General features: G+C 43.0%; 1 protein-coding gene across 1 annotated transcript in view; it reads right to left on the bottom strand.

The window, feature by feature from the left end:
• Positions 1 to 16,347, bottom strand: part of HS2ST1 (heparan sulfate 2-O-sulfotransferase 1) — a 178,144-nt gene that overhangs the window by 39,743 nt on the left and 122,054 nt on the right. Inside the window, exon 2 of the mRNA XM_029063960.1 lies at positions 2,738 to 2,976. Coding sequence (XP_028919793.1) covers positions 2,738 to 2,976 — 239 coding nt within the window. The remainder of the gene's footprint in view (positions 1 to 2,737; positions 2,977 to 16,347) is intronic.

Raw genomic sequence — 16,347 nt, forward strand, 5'->3', positions numbered from 1 at the left:
CAGAGTTCATGGGTTGAAATCCCAGCTCAGCCACTTGTCAGCTGTGTGACTTTGGGCAAGTCACTTCACTTCTCTGACCCTCAGTTACCCCATTTGTAAAATGAGGATGAAGACTGTGAGCTCCACGTGGACAACCTGATCATCTTGTATCCTCCCCAGTGCTTAGAACAGTGCTTTGCACATAGAAAGTGCTTAATAAATGCCATCATTATTATGATCTCTGTTTACAGTCTAGAGGGGGAGACAGACATCAAAATAATTATGGATATGTTCATAAGTGTGGTGGGGCTGAGGATGGGGTGAATATCAAGTGCTTAAAGGGTACAGAGACAAGTGCATAGATGAGAGGGAGTAGGGGAAATGAGGCTTTGTCGGGGAAGGCCTTTTGTGGGGAGATGTGATTTTAACAAGGTTCTGAAGGTGGGGGAGTGGTGGTCTACCTAATAAGAAGGGGGAAGGAGTTAAAGGCTAAACGGAGGATGTGGAGAAGGGGTTAGCGGCAAGATGGACGACGAGTTCAAGATACAGAAAGTCAGTTGATGCTTGAGAAGCGAAGTGTGTGGGCTGGGTTGTAGTAGGAAATCAGTGAGGTAACATAAGAGGGGGAGAGTTGATTACAAATGTTCTGAAGTTGATGTAGGCCATTCTGTTTAATGTGGAGGTGCAAGGGCAACCACTAGAGTTTGTTGAGGAATAGGGAGATGCAGACTGTTTGTTTTTTTAGAAACATGATCTGGAGAGATTGAAGTGGGGAGAGATGGGGGGGGGGGGAGTCAATGAGGATATTGATATTGATGCAGTAGTCAAGGAGGGATATAATGAGTGCTTGGTATTGCTGCAGTAGTCAAGAAAGGATACAAAGAGTGCTTGGATCAGGGGATGGAGAGGAAAGGATGGATTTTCGTGATGTTGTGAAGGATTAACCAACAGGATTTGGGGACAGATTGAGTATGTGGATTGGATGAGAGAGATGAGTTGAGGATAATTCCAAGGTTACGGAATCGTGAGACAGGGAGGAGAATGGTTTGTACTTAGTACAGTGCCTGACACATGGCAAGCGCTTAACACATACTGTAATTATTACTGTGAAGGGAAAGACATGGGGAGGACAGGGTTTGGGTGGGAAGCTGAGGAATTCTGTTTCCTATGTGTTACGTTTGAAGTGTTGGGGGTTCATTCAAGTAGACACATCCTAATGGCAGGAGGAAATATGAGACTGCAGAGAAGGACAGGGTCAGGACTTTCTTTGACAAATTGCTTAGGCCCTGAATATTATGGAAAATATGGGCAATCATTTCAGCAAGTTAACTTTGATTCTACCTGGTACAAAGGAAAAGCATTTTATAGAGGTAATGGAAGTGGTGTGACTATTACAACAGAGATCAAATCGTTCATTAAAATAAAAGGGATTTTTAAGCAAGTGGTCTCAAAAAAATCCTGTAATTTTAAAACTCTTAGATGAGTTCAAAAAGTTAAGGGACTAGAGGTCTTTCACTGAACTGGCAATAAGAATGATCTCATTTTACAAAGATAGAAGGAAGAGACCCATAAAAATCTGTTCAAGCCACAGGAAAAGTCTGGTTGATTCCTAAATTGATGTGCTACTTTCTGTGATTAGATGGAACTTTAATTCTTAGCTATGAGTTGAAAACATCTGTGTGAATGAATATAACCAAACCCCCATTCATTACCTGATCCTTCTCCTTGATGGATTACTTTTATTTTTAACTAAAAGGTTATTCAAGGAAAAATATTGATCTTGATCTCAACCTAGTGGTATTAGGTAAACAGAGTAACTCAAGAAAGCTATTAGCTCGTCCTCTAGACTTTAAGATTGATGTGGACAGAGAATGTGTCTGTTACTGTTATATTGTACTCTCCCAAGTGCTTACTACAGTGCTCTGCACACAGTAAGTATTCAATAAATATGACTGAATGAATGGGAAAGAGAACAAGTGAAACCTTACACTGAGGTAGTCAAAAACAATATGCTCATAAGTTGTATGGCGTAAACCAGGTTTTTACAAACTTCTGCCCTAGCAGGTTAACCTTGACCTTCTGAATTTCTGTCGCTCTACTTTCTTGCTTCAGAGGGCAGACAGCAGCATGCCAAATTGTGAGCCAACAGCTCTGTAATGAAGGCATTTTTAATACTCTTCATCCTTCAAGCAAATTCCATTCTAATTAGATAACCGTTAATGAACATGAGCTCTAATAATGCTATTAAAATATGCTTCTGATAAGAGAGCTTGTCTTTCAGATCTTCTTTTACTATTACTTTTTTGGGGGGGCAATTATAATCCCACTCATATTTCCCCTCTCGCACGGATGTAGTTGCAGAAATTATTGATGTTGCATCATTCGGGGTGGTGGAGTTAAAATCTGAATTCATTTTTTTTCCTTTTCTTAGAACTAATCCAAACAGCTCTATTGGTTGATCTGCCTATTGAGATCGTGTTTGTGGTATGTGTTATAAGCGCTTACTATGTGGCAAGCACGGGTGTAGATTTAAGACCATTAGGTCCCTGCCCCCGGGGTTCATGGTCTTAAGAAGGAGAGAGAACAGACTTTGAATCCCCATTGTACAGATAAGGAAACTGAGGTGCAAAGAAACAAAGTGACTTGCCCAAGGTCACCCAGTAGACAGCTGGGATTAGAACCCAGGTCCTCTGATTCCCAGGCCAGGATTCTTTCAACTAAGCCCCGCTGCTAAACCAGACATATTACGAAGGCTTACTTGGTCTTGCAGCGACATCACAGGATTATTTTTGGTTGTGTTTATGTGCAGGACATGATACTTGTTCTTGGAGCAAAGGTCGTAGGCGATGTTGGTGAAAGAGGTGCTTGCAGTTTTAGGGACTCGATTGTAAATAATTACTCTATCTTCCTCCTCATCCACAACTGCTTCTTGTCGAGGGCCATCCATTGTATGGCGCTGTTCAATTTCACGCACCTCGTGTCTCGCAATAGCCCTTTCTGTGAAGAAAAATAGACGTTTGTTAGGACTTCAGTGAGAATAAAAAAACAACAACAAACAAACAGGATTCCCTTCTTGGAAAGCAAAGATGCTACTTAAACAGCAGGGATAATAATGGCATTTGTTAAGGGCTTACTATGCGCCAGGGACTGTTCTAAGCACTGGGGCACGTTGGTTGGTGATCGGAAGTGCTTACTTAAGAGCAATGAATAAGCATGGTTCCCATGTTCCCAGGGAAGACAGCTGGCCCCAGTGAATCAATCATATTCATTGATTGCTTGCTGCGTGTTGAGCACTGTACTATGCACTTGGGAGAGCACAATATAACAAAATTGGTGCAGAGGGGGTGGGAGGGGAAGGGGGATGATGGAGAAAAATATTTGGTTAAGATCAATTAATCAACAGCATTTACTGAGCATCTACTATGCACTGAGAACTGTATTAAGAGTCTGAAAGAATATAAGATCAATCATATATACTGTGTATATATTGTGAGCTTACTGTGCACAGAGAACTGTACTAAGTGCTTAGGAGAGCATAACACAGAGTTGGTAGATACATTCCCTGCCCACGATGAGCTTAAAGACATTAACAAAAATAAATCAATTATAGATATGTATGTACACGCTATGGGGCTAAGGGTCGGGGGAGGTGAATAAAGGGAGCTGATCAGAGCAACACAGAAGAGAATGGGAAAAAAGGAAATGAGACTTAGGAAACTCAACCTCTGTCCTCAAGGACCTCATAGTATAGCAGGGAAATAGACGATGAAATAAATAACATATAGAGGGAATAAAAGAGCATATAAGAGATAGACAAGTGCTATGGAGATTTGGTCATGTTAAATGCTTAGATGGTATGGAAGGGCTGAGGAGGGATCGGAGGAATACAGAGTGGGGTAATTTGAGAAGGCCTTTTGGAGGAAATAAAGGGGTTCTGAAGATGGGGAGATCGGTGGTCTGTATGTTTATTGAGAGCTTATTATGTACAGAGTACTGTACTAAGCACTCTCCCAAGTGCACTTGGGAGAGTACGACACAACAGAATTAGCAGACATGTTTCCTGCCCATAATGAGCTCACAGTCTAGAGGAATACGACGGGGGAGAGTTAGAAAAGACTCAGGGATGGGAGAAGTGAGAACGAGGCACCGTAAGTTAGTCTGAGAAGGATGAAGAGTTTGAGCTGGAGTGTAATGGGAGAACAGAGTGAATAGGCAGGAGGGAGGGAGCTGAATGAGTGCTTTAAAGTCGATGGTCAGGGTTTTCAAAGAAGAATGGGCAATCATTGGGGGTTTATGGGGAGTGGGGTGCCCAGAGCCACACTTCAGAAAAATGATCCAGGCAGTAGTGAGAGGTAAGGACTGGAAAGGAGAGAGACTGGAGCCACTGAGATTCATTCAATCGTATTTACTGAGTGCTTACTATGTGAAGAGCACTGTACTAAATTCTTGGAAAGATCAGCAAGGAGGTTGAGGCAGCAGCTAATCTGAGATATCACAAATGCCTGGACCAGGATATTTGAAAGGGGAGGATCCTGGAAATGTTGGGGAATAATTTACAGGAATGACAACAGACTGGATATGGGGTGGATGTTGGGAAGTCAAGGATAAAGCCAAGGTCAGGTGCCCCTGATACAGGGAGGATGGAAGGTGGAGGGAAATGTGAGGTGGAGCAGAGGAGTTGAGAAGCAGAATGGCATAGTAGATAGAGTGCAGGACTGAGGCAAAAGGTCATGGGTTCTAATCCTGGCTCTGCCATTTGTTTGCTTGGTGACCCTGGGCAAGTCACATCACTTTTCTGTGCCTCAGTTACCTCATCTGTAATCCACGTGTGATCCAGATGTATGACAAACACATCTTCTTGGGGTCATAACAGACAACATGCTTAACATGACATCACAATGTAACTCTGCTAAGGAAAATAAGTATTCTGTTTTTGATTGCTGCCTTATAACTTCTTTTCGCTATTCACTGGATTATATTCTTGATAGTAGTAATGATATTTATACAGTGTTTACCGTTTGCAAACTACTGTAGCCCTGGGAAAAACACAGATGAGAACTGATCTGGTGACTGGCTCTGAAAACTTCATAAACTAAGAATAAGGGAGGGAAGAGCATATAGAAGACAAGGCCTTCTGACTCCCAGGCCTGTGTTCTCTCCACTGGGCCACACGACTTCTTTTTGCTGCTCTTATGGTTAAGTGGGTCTCAGGCTGCTGCTGTTAGCTCACCTTTCCACCTGAAGAAGAAGGGGCTGTTGGGAGTCCCAGAGGAGTATTCTTCTTGCACTTGTCCACCCCCACTATAATGTTAGCTATCTGGGGCCAGGGACTCTGCTTTAATTGATCTTTGTTAAGTTATCCCCAGTGTTTAGCACAGTGCTTTGCATAATCTGAGGGTTTACTGAATGTGAGCTATAATAATGATATTATTAATATATGGAATACATGAATGGGAGGAAAACCTGTAGAAAGTGGGGAAATATGCCCATTATACTTAGCACTGGCAATACTCATACTATAGAACGTCCTACCACTGATCCTGAATGCCCTCCCTCCTCACAATCCGCCAAACTAACTCTCCTCCCCTCTTCAAAGCCCTACTGAAAGCTCACCTCCTCCAGGAGGCCTTCCCGGACTGAGCCCTTCCTTTCCTTCTGCACCTCCTACCCTCCCATTCCCCCTACTCCCTCCCTCTACTCTACCCCCTTCCCCTCCCCACAGCACTTGTGTATATTTGTATATATCATTTATTACTCTATTCCATTAATGATGTTTATATATCTATGATTCTATTTATCTATTTTGATGGTATTGATGTCTGACTACTTGTTTTGTTTTGCTGTCTCCCCCTTTTAGACTGTGAGCCCATTGCTGGGCAGAGATTGTCTCTATCTGTTGCCAAATTGTAATTCCAAGCACTTAGTACAGTGCTCTGCACACAGTAAGCACTCAATAAATACGATTGAATGAATGAATTAATGAATGACTTGTAAGATACATTTGTCTAGTCATAGGTGAAATAATAATAATAACCATAATAATAATAATAATGACATTTGTTAAGCGCTTCCTATGTGCCAACACTGTTCTGAGCACTGTGGTAGATACAGGGTAATCAGGTTGCCCCACGTGGGGCTCACAGTCTTAATCCCCATTTTACAGATGAGGGAACTGAGGCACAGAGAAGATAAGTGACTTGTCCGAGTTGATAAGTGGCGGAGCCAGCATTAGAACCCATGACCTCTGACTCCCAAGCCCGGGCTCTTTCCACAAAGCCACGGATTTGGAGCAGCTCATTTTATGAGTAATTGGCATATATAACAGTGGTATGCTGAGAAGGACTGAAGATTTTTCAACTAAGCCTTCCCCAATTAAGTCCTCTTTTCCCCTATTCCCTCTCCCCGTGTTGCCTAGGCAACAGGATTTGTACCCTTTAAGAATTGTTTCCAAATCAAATGCACCCTTTAAATACCCTCAGCCCCGCAGCACTAATGTAGGTATCCATAATTTATTTTAATGTTTATCTCCCCATCTAGACGGTTAGTTTCTTGTGGGCAGGGAAAAACTCTGCTGCATTGTACTCACCCCACGCTTAGTACTGTATACTCTGCACGCAGTGAGTGCTTGATAAATACCACTGGCTGCCTTTTTATGGCATTTGTTAAGTGCTTACTATGTGCCAGGTGCTGTTCTGAGCACTGGGGTAGACACAAGCCAATCAGGCTGGACACAATCCATATCCTACATAACCTCACAGGTCTTAATCCCCATTTTACAGATGAAATAAGTGAATAACAGAGAAGCAAAGTTACTTATCCAAGGTGATACAGCAGACAAGTGGCGGAGCCTCAATTAGAACCCAGGGCCTTCTGACTCCCAGACCTTTGCTCTATCCACCAGGCCACACTGCTTTTATTCATTCATTCATTCGACTGTATTTATTGAGCGCTGTGTGCAGAGCACTGTACTAAGCGTTTGGGAGAGTACAATATAACAATAGACACATTCCCTGCCTACGATGAGTTTACAATCTAGAGGCAAGGAAAGAGACATTAATATAAAAAAAATTACAGATATGTACATGAGTGCTGTGGGGCTGGGAGAGGGAGATTCGTCAATCTATTGATTGACTAATAAGCCAAAGAAATAACTGAAGACGGCATACACAGGAATAGGCATAGAACATCTGAAGAGATCTATCTTCATTTGATTTGGAAACAAAGAATTTCTTTGCTGAATACTAAGGACTGAATTCTAGTCTTTCATTCAATTCATTCATTCAATAGTACTTATTGAGCGCTTACTGTGTGCAGAGCACTGCATTCAGCACTTGGGAGAGTACAATACAATAAGAGACACATTCCCTGCCCACAACGAGCTTACAGTCTAGAGGGAAGGAGACAGACATCAATACAAATAAAATTACAGATATGTACATAAGAGCTTTGGGGCTGGGAGGAGCGAAGAGCCAAGGAAGCAAGTCGGGGCAACGCAGATGGGAATGGGAGATGAGAAAAAGTGGGGCTTAGTCTGGGAAGGCCTCTTGGAAGAGATAAACTTTCAATAAGGCTTTGAAGTGGGGGAGAGTGGCTGTCTGTCAAATTAGAGTCTTCCCAATTTACCATGGGCAAGAAGACCTTGTGTGAGACATCATGACCCTTCCATTCTAATGGTGGAGTGGGGAACAATGCTAATTTACATCTTGGTCAAGAGAGTGAGAGGACCTACACTAGTCCAAAGATCCATGCTCTTATGACTCCTGCAGACCTGTAAACTAATAATAATAATAATAATGATGGTATTTGTTAAGCACTCACTATGTGCCAAGCACTGGGGTAGATACAAGCTAATCAGGTTGTCCCAAGTGGGGATCACAGCCTTAATCTCCATTTTACAGATGAGATAACTGAGGCACAGAGAAGTAAAGTGACTTGCCCAAGATCACACAGCAGACAAGAGGCAGAGCTGGGATTAGATCCCACATCCTCTGACTCTTCAGCCTGGGCTCTTGCTACTAAGCCTCGATGCTTCTCTGGACTGTAAGCTCATTATGAGCAAGGAATGTATCCGTTTATGGCTATACTGTACTCTCTCAGTTGCTTAGTCCAGTGCTCTGCTTTCAGTAAGCGCTCAGTAGGTACAATCGACTGACTGACTGTAGAGTCTAGGGGGTTCTGATAAGTTCCCCCTCAATCCACAGTCCTGAAGTACATATCCTGAAATGTATCTATTGACAGTAAGGCCTTTATGCCCCTCTAGGCTGTAAGCCCCTTGCGGGCCAGGAACGCATCTACCAACTCTGCTGTATTGTACCCTCCCAAGCATCTAATGAGAAGCAGCGTGGCTCGGTGGAAAGAGCCCGGGCTTGGGAGTCAGAGGTCATGGGTTCGAATCCTGGCTCTGCCACTTGGCAGCTGTGTGACTGTGGGCAGGCCACTTCACTTCTCTGTGCCTCAGTTACCTCATCTGTCAAATGGGGATTAAGACTGTGAGCCTCACGTGGGACTTGTCGCAGGCTTAATCCCTATTTGACAGATGAGATAAGCTCCGAAAGGTGAACTGGCCTGCTCAACTACCCCAGCGCTTAGAACAGTGCTCTGCACATAGTAAGCGCTTAACAAATACCAACATTAATTAATCTAATACACTGCTCGGTGTACAATCAATGAATCAATGGTATTTATTGAGCACTTACTGTGTGCAGAGCACTGTACTAAACACTTGGGAGAGATCTGCTTTTATCCACCCTAGTGCTTAGTAACACTGCCTGGCACATAGTAAGTTCTTAACAAATACCACAGTTAATATTATTAGAACGTTACAGAGCCGATACACATGTTTCTTGCCCACAGTAAGCTCACAGAGTAAGCACTCAAATAGCACTGACTGACTGATTGATTGATAGATTTCAGGACAGCCCACAGAGCTGAAGTCAGTTCGATCCCAAAATAAAGCTGATGCTGGCGTAGGGAAAGCTGCCCTTTAGCTACCCCCTCTCTTAGGTGCATCGACACGGCATCAGAGGGATTACAGGGGCCCTGCGAGGTCACTGAGCCCATCCATCCATCTTTCTTCAGTCAAAGCCATGGCCACCCTTGAGGACGATAACTTGGGAAAACAGCTCTGAGGGAGGTGACTTTCTGGGAGCATTTCTATGAGAAGCAGTGTGGCCTAGTGGACAGAGCATAGGAGTCAGAAGGATGTGCATTCTAATCCTGGCTCTGCCGCATGTCTGCTGTGTGACCTTGAACAAGTCACTCACTTCTCTGGCCTGTTACTTCATCTGTCAAATGGGGATTAAGAGTGTGAGCCCCAAGTGGGACAGGGACTGTGTCCAACCTGATTAGCTTGTATCTACCCCAATGCTTGTAACAGTGCTTGACGCATAGCAAGATCTTAACAAATAGCATTATTATTATTGTTGCTATTATTATTAAAGCATTTCAGGGGGCTTTTCGACGGGAAGACAGCTCAATGCAGGAAGGAAAGGTCTAAGCAATGGGCCAGAGGCAGGAGAGTCAAATTCCTTATTTTGCCTCATTAAATCCCTCCAAGTCCCACAGTTGGCTTACATGCCATGGTCAACCACCCAGATTTTTTGCCAAATCCACACTCCCTGTGAACAGACAAAATAATGAAATGTATTTGATTTAAAGTCTCTGTTTCACCCTTTCAAAAATAAAATAAATCTTCCAGGTCATCAAAATTCTAGCCATATAAAGTCTACGTGATCCCATTGATTGTTCTGGATGTCATTCTAACCACAAGCCCTCCCTTAATCTACGAGGGAGACGATTTTGAACAAAGCAACGCTGGTGGCACTGAAACTACTGACAGACAAGGGAAGTCTTAGAGGTTTCCTATAGCAGCCCAGATAGGCGTGAAATTGCCTTTAAACGATTCATGTAATTCTCAATTGACAATTCAGTCTAGTCTCGACCATTTGTCTGAAATGGTGGATCTGGGAGAGAAGAATTTATGTGGTGTTTCGTAAACGGTTAAGCCAATTTTAACTACAGGAGATATATGACTAAGGAAAATTGCAATTTAAATGATTTTTGATAATCACTTCACGTGCTCAGAAACATCACAGGCAACCGGTAACTGTTTTCCAAATGGTCTATTAAATATAAAAGATTGCTATAAAAACAGGAAGCTGCCATCTTGTCTGCTAATTATTTTTTGAAGAAGTTGTTGGTTCTTCAGTATAGATTTAATAGCTATGTCTTTTCGTGATCCAATCTAGCAAGCTGGTCAAGCTGAAAATATATGAAAATATGCAAAAAATTGTTGAAGAGTTTATGACTAGTACTACAGGAGACTATTAATGTATTCACTATTTGAATATTCAATACATCCTTTTTAGTCATATGAAATCTAATGCCAAACTCATTCTAGAAAATAAGGACCTTAACTCAAAAAACTCACTTTTTTAAAATGGTATTTGTTAAGCACTTACTATGTGTCAAGGTTTGTTCTAAGCGCTGAGGTAGATATAAGTTAATCAGGTCAGGCACAGCCCGTCTCACATGAGGCTCACAGTCTAAACGCGAGAAAGAATGGGTACGGAATCCCCAGTTGAAGAAGCTGAGGCACACAGAAGTGACTTACCCAAGGTCACACACAACAGGAGAGTAGGACAGTTAGGATTAGAACCCATTCCTCTGGCTCCCAGACCCATGCTTTTTTCCACTAGGCCATGCTATTTCACTATGATGCCACAGGCTCCATGCACAGGTTTAAACTTTTGTCTTTGGAAGGAGATGTTCTCTTCAGGACAGAATTCTGTCAGAGCATGTGCCTCATTGTCCAGCAACCATTTTCAGCCTTTAAGGCTGAAAGTGAGGAGCAGGGTGGCCTCAAGGAAAGAGTATGGGCCTGGGACTCAGTAGACCTGGCTCCACCACCTACCTGCCTTGTGACCTTTTCATTTATTCAATTATATTGATTGAGTGCATACTGTGTGCAAAGCACTGTACAAAGAACACATTCTCTGCCCACAATGAGCTTACAGTCTAGAGATAAACTTATAATAATAATAAAAATTATGGTATTTGTTAAGCGCTTATTATGAGTCAGGCACTGTTCTAAGCCCTGGGATGGAGAGACAAATCAGGCTGGACACAGTCCATGTGCCACTTGGACTCACAGTCTCAATCCCCATTTTGCAGGTGAGGTAACTGAGGCCCAAAGAAGTGAAGTGACTTGCCCAAGGTCACTCAGCAGACAAGTGGTGGAGTTGGGATTAGAACCCATGACCTACTGACTTCCAGGCCCATGCTCTAATCACTACGCCAGGCTGCTTCCCCTAATTTATAGTCTAGAGTCTACAGTCTAGACCTTGCACAAATCAGTTCACTTCTCTTTGTCTATTACCTCACCTGTAAAAATGGGGCTAAAAACTGTGAGTCCCATGTGGGACATGGATTGTGTTTGACCTGATTAGCCTGTATCTACCCTAGCGCTCAGGACCGTATCTGGTACAAGGTAGGGGCTTAACTGTAGTAATTATAAGTGCTTACTATGTTCCAAGCACTGTATTGAGAGCTGGGGTAGATTCTTTAGTCATGTCCCACATGGGGCTCACACTCTAAGTAGAAGGGAGAATAGGTATTGAATCCCCATTCTGCAGATGAGGGAACTGAGGCACTGAGAAGTTAAGTGACTTGCCTGAGGTCACACAGCAAGTGGCAAAGGTGGGATTAGAACCCAGGTCCTCTGACTACCAGGCCTGTGCTCTTTCCACTAATCCAGGATGTGTCCTTGTTTAATAAACACCTTTTTTAAAAAATTAAGAAGGAGACTGATTCTGCAGACAAGGCAGACAAGAATTCCTGCAGCAGTGGAACAATTGAGCACCTACACAGATAAATCCTAGGTCTGAGCATTCCACAAACAGCACTGTGAAGTATGCTGGTATTTTCTGAATTCCCTTGGATTTTTTTGTTTTGTTTTGTCTTCAGCTTGGTAGTCCTACTTTTCCTGAAGCTCAAATAGACGGGGAAGCTTTATGAGTTAGAGTATATTTGTAGAACACTTAGAGGAAGTGGGCAACACAATTAAGACTGACTGAATTTTAACAGAATGCTTACTTCACTTGTAAGTAGAAAATTACAAGAATCTGTGCTTCTTACTTCCCTGACTAGGTTCTTGTTTCTCCTATTCACCCTCCCTCTGTCATCCATGCACTTGGATCCATACCCCTTAAATACTTGCTATTCACTCGGTCAGTCAATCCTACTTATTGAGCACTTACTGTGGAAAGAGCGCTCGGCATGGTACAATAAAATAGACATAGAATGCCTAAAACGAGCTTTGCACTTATGTACATATACTTATTTGCTCCCATTTCCCCTACCAGTATGTTAATAATAATAAGGGTAATAATAATAATGGTATTTGCTAAGTGCTTACCAGGCACTGTACTAAGTGATGGAATGGATACAAGCAAATGGGGTTGGACACAGTCAATGTCCCATATGGGGCTGACAGTCTTAATCTCCATTTTACAGATGAGGTAACTGAGGCACAGAGAAGTAAAGTGATTTGCCCTAGGTCACAAAGCAGACAAGTGGTGGATCCGGGATTAGAAGCCAGGTCCTTCTGACTCCCAGGCCGGAAGTCTAGCCACTACGCTAAACCATCTATCTTGCCCGACTAGGCTATAATCTCGTGAAATGAGAACATAACTACCCACTCTACTGCACTGTTTTCCCCAACCCGTTAGTACAGTGCTGGGCACATGGGAACAGCTTAATAATAATGTTGGTATTTGTTAAGCGCTTACTATGTGCAGAGCACTGTTCTAAGCGCTGGGGTAGATAGAGGGTAATCAGGTCGTCCCACGTGAGGCTCACAGTCTTAATCCCCATTTTACAGATGAGGTAATTGAGGCACAGAGAAGTGAAGTGACTTGCCCACAGTCACCCAGCTGACAAGTGGCAGAGCCGAAATTTGAACCCACGACCTCTGACTCCCAAGCCCGTGCTCCATCCACTAAGCCACGCTGCTTCTCTCTTAATGAATACAATTGAAAGCCCATCTCCTCCAAGAGGCCTTCCTTGACTAAGCCCTCATTTCCTCTTCTCCCTCTCCCTTCTGTTTTGCCCTTGCATTTGGATTTGCTCCTTTTATTCACCCCTTCTTCAGTCCCACAGCACTTAAGCACTTCGAACAGTGCTCTGCACAAAGTAACTGCTCAATAAATACGATTTAATAGAATGAATGAATTACAGACCTATCTGTAATATCTATATAGTAACACCTTTCCCCCCATCTAGGTGCAAGCTTACTGTGGGCAGGGAACGTTTCTACCAACTCTTGTTATATTGTATTTTCCCAAGCACTTAAGTACGGTGCTCTGCACCCAGTAAGTGCTCAACAAATGGGATAGATTGACTGATTTACTGTAAGCTTGTTGTGGGCAGGGAACATATCTACCAACTCTGCTATACTGTACTCTCCCAAGTGCTTAGTACACTGCTCTGCACTCAGTAAGTCATCATAAATACGACTGATTGATTACTGTGAATTTATGACTGGGTTTAGAATGCTTAAACCAAGTACAGACAGTTTATAGATACTGTTTGAGGCTCACCTGGAATTCCGGCTTTCATTTGATTTTACACCTGCCTATATATTTTATATATTTTTTAAAAATATATTTTATAAAATATTTTATATAAATTATATAAATAAATGTATATATTTATATAAAATATTTATATAAGATATAAATATATTTTTTTTAAAATCTAGAAAAAATGCTCTCAATTTCAGTAGATTCTAATGTTTAAAATCTGATTGTTCAAAACAATAAACAATAGCAGGGTGAGAGAGAATTCAAGTTCACCCAGAGCTCTGTCGAAATGCAAAATGCTATCAAATTTATCCAAGCCCTTATCCTATCCTTCCTTCATTACTGTATCGGCCTCCTTGCTCCCAGTTAACCTCCCTGCCTCCTGCCCCTCCCCACTTCAGTCCACAGCTCACTGCTGTCTGGAAGATTTTTCTACAGAAGCATTCAGGCCATGTCTCCCACTCCTAGAGAAACTCCAGAAGTTGCCCATCCACTGCCGCGCCAAACAGAAACGCCTTACCATCTGCTTCAAACCAATCACCTTGCCCCCTAGTACCTCACTACTCTCTTACTACAACTCAGCCCGCACACTTAGCTCCTCTAATGCCAACCTTCTCACTGTGCCTCGCTCTCATCTATCTTGCTGCCGAGCTCATTCATTCATTCAATAGTATTTATTGAGCGCTTACTATGTGCAGAGCACTGTACTAAGCGCTAGGGATGAACAAGTCGGCAACAGATAGAGACGGTCCCTGCCGTTTGACGGGCTTACGGTCTGATCGGGGGAGACGGACAGACGAGAACAACAGAGATAAACAGAGTCGAGGGGAAGAACATCTCGTAAAAACCGATGGCAACTAAATAGAATCGAGGCGATGTACAATTCATTAACAAAATAAATAGGGTAACGAAAATATATACAGTTCAGCGGACGAGTACGGTGCTGTGGGGATGGGAAGGGAGAGGTGGAGGAGCAGAGGGAAAAGGGGAAAATGAGGCTTTAGCTGCGGAGAGGTAAAGGGGGGATGGCAGAGGGAGTAGAGGGGGAAGAGGAGCTCGGTCTGGGAACGCCTCTTGGAGGAGGTGATTTTTAAGTAGGGTTTTGAAGAGGGAAAGAGAATCAGTTTGGCGGAGGTGAGGAGGGAGGGCGTTCCAGGACCGCGGGAGGACGTGATCCGGGGGTCGACGGCGGGATAGGCGAGACCGAGGGACGGTGAGGTCTCACCCACGTCCTGCCTCTGGCCTGGAAGGTCCCCACTCCTCAAACCCGACTGACAATTACTCTCCCCACCTTCAAAGCCTTATTGAAGGCACATCTCCTCCAAGAGGCTTTTCCTGACAAAGCCCTCCTTTCCTCTTCTCCCACTCCCTTCTGCATTGGCTTGACTTGCTCCCTTTAGACAAGCTGCGTGGCTCAGTGGAAAGAGCCAGGGCTTGGAAGTCAGAGATCATGGGTTCGAATCCCGGCTCTCCCACTTGTCAGCTGTGTGACTGTGGGCAAGTCACTTTGCTTCTCTGTGCCTCAGTTACCTCATCTGTAAAATGGGGATTAACTGTGAGCCTCACGTGGGACAACCTGATTACCCTGTATCTACCCCAGCGCTTAGAACAGTGCTCTGCACATAGTAAGTGCTTAACAAATACCAACATTATTATTATTCATCCCCACACAGCAGTTATGTACATAGCTGTAATTTTATTTATACATATATATTATATATACACATACATATATATGTGTGCATATACATACACACACATATATATATGTGTATATATATATGTATATATATATATGTCTCCTCCTCTAGACTGTAAAACTCCCTGTGGACAGGGAATGTACCTTTTATACTGCACTATCCCAAGTGCTTAATACAGTGCTCTGCACACAGTAAGAGCTCAATAATTATGAATGACTGACTGAGCTCTCCCCAAGGTGATACTTCGCAAGATGGCAACTCAGCTGTTACAAGAAATGGCTGTACATCCCCTCCACAGTCATTCTTTTCTTTTAAAACCTGGGTTCTAATCCTGACTCTGCCACCTGTCTACCTTGTGATCCTGGACAAGTCACTTAACTTCTTTGGGCATGTTTCTTCATCTGTAAAATTCAATTCCTGTGCCCCCACCCCCTTAGACTGAGGCCCAAATGGGACGGGGACTGTGTCCAACTTGATTACTGGTAACTAGACCAGTGCTTAGTAGTGCTTGACACACAATGTTTAACACCAACACCACAACTATTATTATTATAAACCAAATTTTCAAGTGTACACTCTTCAGCCTGTCTCCATCATAATCCAGCTGTCCTGGACCTATTAACAGGTCTACCACGAAATTTCGGTCTTCTATTTTCTGCTCTAAATGTGTTGGAAAATACTTTCCAACAACTTTTTACATCCAAGACCAAAGACATTTCCCCTTTCTTTTACCAGACCTGCATATCACCTTTGGCAGAGCAGAAAACCTCCATTCTCCTCTACATAATCTCTGAATGGTATGTTAACATTCTCCCCTTCTTCAGTCGGTCAAAACATATTTATTGAGTAACTAGAGGAAGCCAAGCACTATGTGAGATACTTAGATTTTATTACCGATAAGATAGGATCCTTTCCTCCTAAGACCTAACAAACAGCATACCTAAGGAAAGATAAAAATAGCTATTATAAAAGAATATCTGAGCAGGGAGAGTGGGTCAGAAGCTGTGTTAGTGGAATAACCTAGAGAAAAGTTTTCCTGAGGAAACCTCCCCCTCTAGACCGTAAGCTCATTGTGGGGAAGGAATGTG

This window comes from Ornithorhynchus anatinus, chromosome 4, assembly GCF_004115215.2.
Source record: "Ornithorhynchus anatinus isolate Pmale09 chromosome 4, mOrnAna1.pri.v4, whole genome shotgun sequence".
NCBI lineage: Eukaryota > Metazoa > Chordata > Mammalia > Monotremata > Ornithorhynchidae > Ornithorhynchus > Ornithorhynchus anatinus.